Raw genomic sequence first — 7,332 nt, forward strand, 5'->3', positions numbered from 1 at the left:
GAATATTAAATATTTATAACCCCCACAATAAATAAAATAAAACAAGCAAAATAATTAAATAAATAAAACGGTAAAGTTTTTAAAACCTTTTTAAAATTCCAACAATTCGGTACTGGTCCTTTGAAAAATAGTCTAACATGATAGTTTGAGAAATAAGTCTAACTAGGATTACGTGAGCTCCTCAAATTATGGAAAATGTGGATCTATGACAGTTAGTACCACATTCTATTTTCTCTTAACTATTTAACGTTATGCCCCAATATCCTAATATCTCAAATTATGGAAAATGTGGATCTATGACAATTAGTACCACATTCTATTTTCTCTTGACTATTTAACGTTATGCCCCAATATCCTAATATCCCAAATTCTGTTTTCTCTAGAGTCTTATCCGCCATGATGATAATAACTTTGTGATTATATGCTACAACATTTGATGTTTATAATGTCTTTACAAGCTGTTTCTCAAAGAAGAAGAATTTCACATGTATATAATTTGATATTTATATTTATAACAATTACATGCTAATTACCAAATAAAAAATTACACGAAAAACTATTTTAAGAATTTACACATGTTTCTTCATGTATCATAACCAATTCTCACATTATTGTGATTATGGAAAAATTCTTTGAATAGTCGCATCTTTCTCTACTTTTTTTTTTTTTTTTTTCCTTCTACATTTTTAGCTCGCTATGCTACGACTTAGTGGGTAACCCAATACACGACTCGAAACCTGCACAGAAAATTAGTGGGTCAACCTAACATGACACATTTATTAAACGAGTCGAATTTGAATTAAGCATTTTTGACACGTGTATAATCTCAACACGACATGACTCATTGCCGACCGTTATGTCCCTTAGTTATGTCCTTCTGTTCTATAATTTGGGAAGAATTAAGGTCGGCCCATTCTATGAATTTGAAATGGGTCGAAGCCCACGCTCCTCTTCCACAAACAGCTTGTTTGAAACAGGCCGGTGAGAAAAAAAAAAAAAAAAAAAAAAAACAGAACTCTGCAAAGCGCTGTTGCGCCCAATTCATCCCTCTCCGAAGATGGAGACGTCCAGTCGCCCCAGCAAGCGGCAACCACAGTGGCTTTAACTCTGATTCTCTCTCTCTCTCTCTCTCTCTCCCCAGCTCTGGTACGTAAAACTTTTTCTTTAACTTCCCCACGGGCCATAATTTTACTTACTGATCTGTATTATATTCCTCTCATTTCTTCGATCATCCTTCATCCAAATGATTTTTTGCTATTATTAATTGGCTAAAGATTCCAGAGTTCTTTGTCGCATTCTTAGTTTTGGTCAATTCCTGAAGAAAATGCTTGAATTTGATTTCTTACGTGCTTGTTTAGCCAGGTCTTCCTGTTTCGTTTGCCCGAAGGCATCGTTTTGCTTTCGTTTTTGTTCTTGAGCTGTATATGTTTTGGTTGTGGAACCCTAGGGCGTGAGCTCCAAGCTGAAGACTAAACTGATCGCGGCTGCTTAGCTACTTGCTCGTTGTGAAATGCTTTACTAGGATCCCTGAATTATTGTTCAACAAGGTACGTCATTTAGTTACAATCTTCAACGATGCACGATTAGTGGTTGCGCTTTACATCTCCCTATGAAACTAGAAATTGATATGTGTTCAATTTTGCTCTGTGCTAAAATTAGTATGTTTTATTGGGCTCTCTCTCAGTAATGACAACTTCTAGTTTCGTTTCTTTTAATCCAGGTGCTTTGGTCTTTGTTTAAAATTTACTCTGCTTGGTATTAGTTTTCCTTTTCGTGGTATTATGGATGGGAACAAGCGGAACTTTTTCAAGAAACGCCCTAATGTCCAGTTTAAAAGAAAAGGAGGTAACAACAACTACAAGAAAGGAAACTGGAATAATTCAACCCGTGAAAAACCTTCAGAGAATTATCAATCCCTGGACACAGTGTACCGTATACTCTGCCCTTCTAAAAGAATTGGTGGTGTTATTGGAAAAGGTGGTGGCATAGTCAAAGCCCTGAGAGAAGAGACGCGGGCAAAGATAACGGTTGCTGATTCTGTTCTAGGCTCAGATGAGAGAGTAATTATTATCTTTAGCTCTCCAACAAAAATTTCAAGTAAACAAACTAATGATGGAGATTCATCTGAGGAAAATGAACTGGAGCCCATGGACCCGCACTGTGCTGCCCAGGATGCTCTCTTGAAAGTTCATAACAGAATTGTAGAGGAAGATCTTTTTGGTGGGGTTACATTTGATGATGACAATGAGAACAGTGTTGTCACCGCAAGGCTTCTAGTTCCAAACAATATGGTGGGGTGTCTTCTTGGAAAGGGTGGAGATGTTATTCAAAGATTACGAAGTGAGACGAGTGCAAGCATTCGTGTGCTTCCTGCAGATCAGCTTCCAACTTGTGCTATGGAAACTGATGAATTGGTGCAGGTACTGTTTCTGTTCTTTTGTTTGCTTTCTTGCATAATGCAAACTTGTGGGTTTGATGCTACGATGCTGTATTAGGATTTTACATTCCTTTTTACAAGTATATGATTTTGGAGGTTGGTCACTTTTAATATCTGAACATAGATTAAAAATAACTTTTAATCTCTGAAAATGCTTAGATTAAAATTTCATGAATTTTTTGTTGTTTATTTTTGGCACCCATATTAACTTTCAACAAAAATGACAGATATCTGGAAAACCAGATGTGACAAAGAGAGCGCTTTATGAAGTGTCTACACTACTGCATCAGAATCCTCGGAAGGACAAGCCTCCTTCAGGTTTTCCTATGCCTTTTTGGGGCCAGGGGTTTCGTCCTCCTGGAGCCCCGATGACTAATGTGCTGCCACCTGGAAATCCAATGTGGTCTAATCGGGCTCCTTCCCACAGTACGCCCCCAATGCCACGGATGGAAGGATATGGAAACCGCTCTTCTGAATTTGCACCAGGTGGTTTTAATGGTGTTCCTCCTGGACATGGGGGTGAAGCCTTAGCCGAGTTTTCTATGAAAATTTTGTGTTCACCTGGGAAAATTGGTGGGGTCATTGGCAAGGGGGGGTTTAATGTAAAACAGTTACAACTGGAAACAGGAGCCAGTATTTATGTTCAGGAAGCATCAACAGACTCAGAAGAACGTGTAATTCATGTCTCTGCTTTTGAGGTATGCCGTTTTGTAATACACAACCATTTTTCTACCTTTAACATTCATATTGGCTCAGAAGTGTTATGTGCCTGGATAGCCTAATATGCATCAACTATTTGTTCATGCATATGGATTATATGCTACCAATATGCTAGTGGTGGATCACCTGGCTGATATTTTTTCAGGCCTTCTGGAATCCCATATCACAAACCATTGAGGCAATTCTTGAGCTTCAGAACAAAACAAGTGAATTATCTGATAAAGGTATAATCACTACTAGGATTCTTGTTCCATCAAGTAAAGTTGGCTGCATCCTTGGACAAGGAGGTCAAGTTATAAATGAGATGAGAAGGAGAACCCAGGCTGATATTCGTGTGTACTCGAAGGATGATAGGCCTAGGTGTGCAGCTGAAGATGAAGAGCTTGTGCAGGTGATGCAGTTGCATCAATTTTTATTTATTTTTTCTATTTGGCAGATAACTTTCGCCTTTTCAACTTTGCAGTTCTTGATTATTTTCTCTTATTTTGGTCATTAAGATATCTGGGAACTTTGGAGTTGCTAAAGACGCTTTGGCTGAGATTACTTCAAGACTCAGAGTGAGAACTCTGCGAGATGCAAATGCTGGAGCAGAACCTGCTCTTGTTGGCCCTGCACACGGATTTGGTCTTGCAGGCAGTGTACCTGGTGGAGGACCACGACAACTGCCAAGTGCAGTTGGAGCTGGAAGCTCTAGTAGATATGACCCTCTAAAGGTAACCCCCTATGTTTTTTAATTTCTCTAGAACTTAATGAGCTTTTATTGGACAAGGACATAAGTTGAGTATTACAAGCTAAGAGGGAGGTGAAGATTTTTGCCATTTTGCCCTCTATTTTTTCACAGAAAAACAGTTGTCCTCCTTTCCAGATGAAGCTTTTACTGGTTACATGGAATTCAAGTCAATTAAGAGCATATGCAATCTGCTTAGAAATAGCAGTACATGCGATCCACAGCTTATGTTTGAAAATTCCCATATATTGAACCATAATTCTTATCCAGACTCTAATACAATAAAAAAAGTAAATCCAGATAATGAGAAACTTACTTCATGGATAAGTGAAATAATACATTCATGAATGATAATTTTTTTTTTTTGGTTACACTCTTGAAGGTTGGTAGACATGAATATGAACTACAGAGTTATCGAATACCTTCGACTGCTTCTGGGTATGGAAGTATTCAAACTCTTGACTTTATTAGTAAACCTCATATTTAATCAGCCTGATTTTTATGCTTGTTTTATGTTGTTCCAGTTATCCAAGTGTCAACCATGCCTTGGAAGGTAAGATCCCAAAGAATACAGTGGATTCTTTTCCTAGAACAAGAGGAGGCATCACTTCCACTATTAGAGAGGTATATTTTCACGACTTTATGGGAGTAATAGGATAAGGGACATGGTAATATGCCAACACCTTTGACAAAGTATACATCTAGCCATTTGAAATTTTGTCATTCTGCCTGTTCTTGACAGGACTTTTAGAAGTAGAAGTAGAATGATCTAGGGCACATTTTGGCATGCCTTGCTATGAGTCCTGTGAAATTGTCTTTTAGTTGTTACCAAAAAAAAAAAATTTGTCTTTTAGTTATGCTTTGGAAGAAGTCAACTTAAGCTGTGATTGTTTCACTTTCAGCTGGTGTCTTATAGGTTGATTTGCTTATGTGTTGTTTCAATTAAACTTTCGCTCAAAGAATCCAAGGTAAATTATAAGCTTAGTACTCAGCAATGCTCAAGAATAGCGCCCTAGTATGTCTGACGCAAAGCCGCTACATCGTCCTCAGCTTTAGTACAAAAGCATTAGAAAAATCGGAAAGTGTTTTTATTTGGTTATTTGAATTGGCTTCATTCAATGGTGTTATTTTGGTTTGGGGCATTCTTATTAGCTTTTTTGTTATATTTCTTCTTCTTTTTCCCCTCATTTTTAGATGTAAGTTATGTAAAAGGCAGAATCCTATTGTGGAAGATTGGAATTGTATCCCTTGATGGCATACTTTGAATATTCTCATATTATTAAGCATGATTTGAATGCTCATCTTATTTGCATAATTTGATCTTGTGTTGAAAACTGTTCTTGAGGCAATATGATTGATAATCTCTTCAATTGTTATTCAGGTTGGTGCACCTAGAATAAAGCTCCAAGACTCCCAAGGTGTTTTCTCTGAACGTCCTGTTGAGATCCGTGGTTCTGATAATTTGAATGTAGCACAGAACATCCTTCAGGCATTCATGGCTTCTGCTGGTCAAAGTGTGAGTGCTCAGGCTGGTTCTTACCACAATGTGAATGCTTTGCAAGGCTCCTACCACAACATGAATCCTCAGCGAAGTCCCTACCAAATGAATTCTCAGCAAAGCCCCTTCCAAATGAGTTCTCAGCAAAGCCCCTTGCCCTTCCAAATGAGTTTTCAGCAAAGCCCCTATCAAAACAATCCTCAGCGAAGCCCCTACCAATTAAATGCTCCGCAAAGCCCCTACCAAATAAATGCTACGCAAAGCCCCTATCAATTGAGTGCTCAACAAGGTTCATACCCCAACATCAATGCTTCTCAAGGCGCCTACCACAACTATAATTCACAGCAAGGTACCTACCAATACCGACTCTGATTCGGGAATTTTTGTATCATAATTGATATTATGCTTCTAGATAAGGATCGGTATCCTTTCAAAAAAAAAAAAAAGAAAAAAAAAAGATAAGGATTGGTATTATTAGTGTACCAACAGGATACTATAGAAAATACTTAAGTTGTCAAATTCCTTTGAGTTTCTAGGTGTGACTGAAGTAACACGTCCTGTTATTTGCTTCATGGAGTTGTAAACACCATTCCGATATGTATATAAGGGTTTCCTGTATGACCACAAATTGTTGACTGTTTATGAATTTTTCATTTTGCTTGATTTACTTTTCACCATGTTTCTCCTTCTTGATGAGATCTCTATTAACCATCAAGAACCAGTTACTTTGATAATAACAAAGCACGGTAATTAACCGAAACTAAAAAAAAAGATGATGACAAAGCAAGCTACAAAAAAGTTCTCAAAAAAGATGATAACAAATGTACTTATCCAAAAAATTTGGATCATCTTGTCAAATGGATTCAATTGCAAATCAGTTCATGTTGCTTTTTCGTGAAAGGAATGTTAAATGGTGGTCATAGTAAAGAAGTAAAATGTTAAGAGTTTTCCTCTACAAATTGATTCGCATGAACTTGTAAATCCAAATGCAGCCAACAGTATCGGAAGAAGTATCGGAAAAACTTGTGTCAAAGGGGGATATTATCCCCAGTCAATTACAAACCAAATTGTCCAAGTGTGTCGACAAGTCCCATCTGCATTACAAGCATGGGGTGGGGAGCACTTGGCCAATCTAGGGTTGACCTTTTTGTAATTGGAGGTCTTCTATCTGGTACAGGAAAGTACATCTTCCTTCCATTATGTGTTGAAGGAGATGATGAGTATTTTTCATTTCACACGTGAACAAGTCATCAAGTGCCCAATTAGATAAAGCTTAGTACCTCAAAAATCCCATGATGAAGAAAGCAAGAGTTGTTCATGAGATGCTAATTTCTCAACCTCAATAACATTTAAGTGCTCCTTCAACTTGGCCAGTGGCCACTCACTCACTCAGAGGAATTGCATTGTGGTGAGTCCTGTTGAGAAGCTTTGGTGTTTGCCTTGTCATCTTCATCATCCATTCCCATGAAATCCCACAAGAAGGCGCTTTTTTCATGTTATCCATATGTTCATGGTTTCTTCTCTTGGCTTCATTGAATCATTGATATCTATGAACACTAACATCACCACCATGACCATCACCATCACCATCACCATCCTATATATTTTGATTCTAGACATGACCAATTGACTGTTCCTCATCCAACTCATGCATTGTGAGATCTAACTTGTCTTTTCTTCAATCTGTCGACAAAGTTTCTTCTTATCCGGCAGCACCTTATAGTGCATGTGCAACCTCATGGTTTTCATTGTTCGATAGTATCGCCACCGTGCACTCCTGCACTCGCCAGATCTTGTTCACTAAATGATGTGTCATTCTGTCACTTATTTAAATCTGGATTTACTTTAAAATTCATTTATTTATAACAAGTAAAACTTTGTCATGTGAACAGACACATCATTTGAGGAACAAACTTGTGAATAATTTTGGTGCATTTAGTACTATTATTT

At 37.6% G+C, this 7,332-nt stretch overlaps 1 protein-coding gene across 3 annotated transcripts; it reads left to right on the plus strand.

Annotated features, from left to right (window-relative positions):
- Positions 1–1,016: 1,016 nt before the first annotated feature.
- Positions 1,017–6,049, plus strand: LOC117623104 (KH domain-containing protein At4g18375-like). 3 transcript variants are annotated; one of them, XM_034353958.1, is made up of 9 exons: positions 1,017–1,146; positions 1,359–1,547; positions 1,721–2,420; positions 2,665–3,135; positions 3,303–3,548; positions 3,655–3,870; positions 4,267–4,322; positions 4,409–4,508; positions 5,266–6,049. In XM_034353958.1, exons 3-9 carry the CDS (start codon positions 1,782–1,784, stop codon positions 5,752–5,754), a joined length of 2,217 nt encoding a protein of 738 aa, XP_034209849.1. In that variant the 5' UTR covers positions 1,017–1,146; positions 1,359–1,547; positions 1,721–1,781; the 3' UTR covers positions 5,755–6,049. The 3 variants fall into 3 exon arrangements, with proteins under 3 accessions (XP_034209849.1, XP_034209850.1, XP_034209851.1); XM_034353959.1 differs by having other exon boundaries at positions 1,363–1,547; XM_034353960.1 differs by having other exon boundaries at positions 1,763–2,420; positions 5,266–6,010.
- Positions 6,050–7,332: the final 1,283 nt, after the last annotated feature.

This window comes from Prunus dulcis, chromosome 3 (genome assembly GCF_902201215.1).
Source record: "Prunus dulcis chromosome 3, ALMONDv2, whole genome shotgun sequence".
NCBI lineage: Eukaryota > Viridiplantae > Streptophyta > Magnoliopsida > Rosales > Rosaceae > Prunus > Prunus dulcis.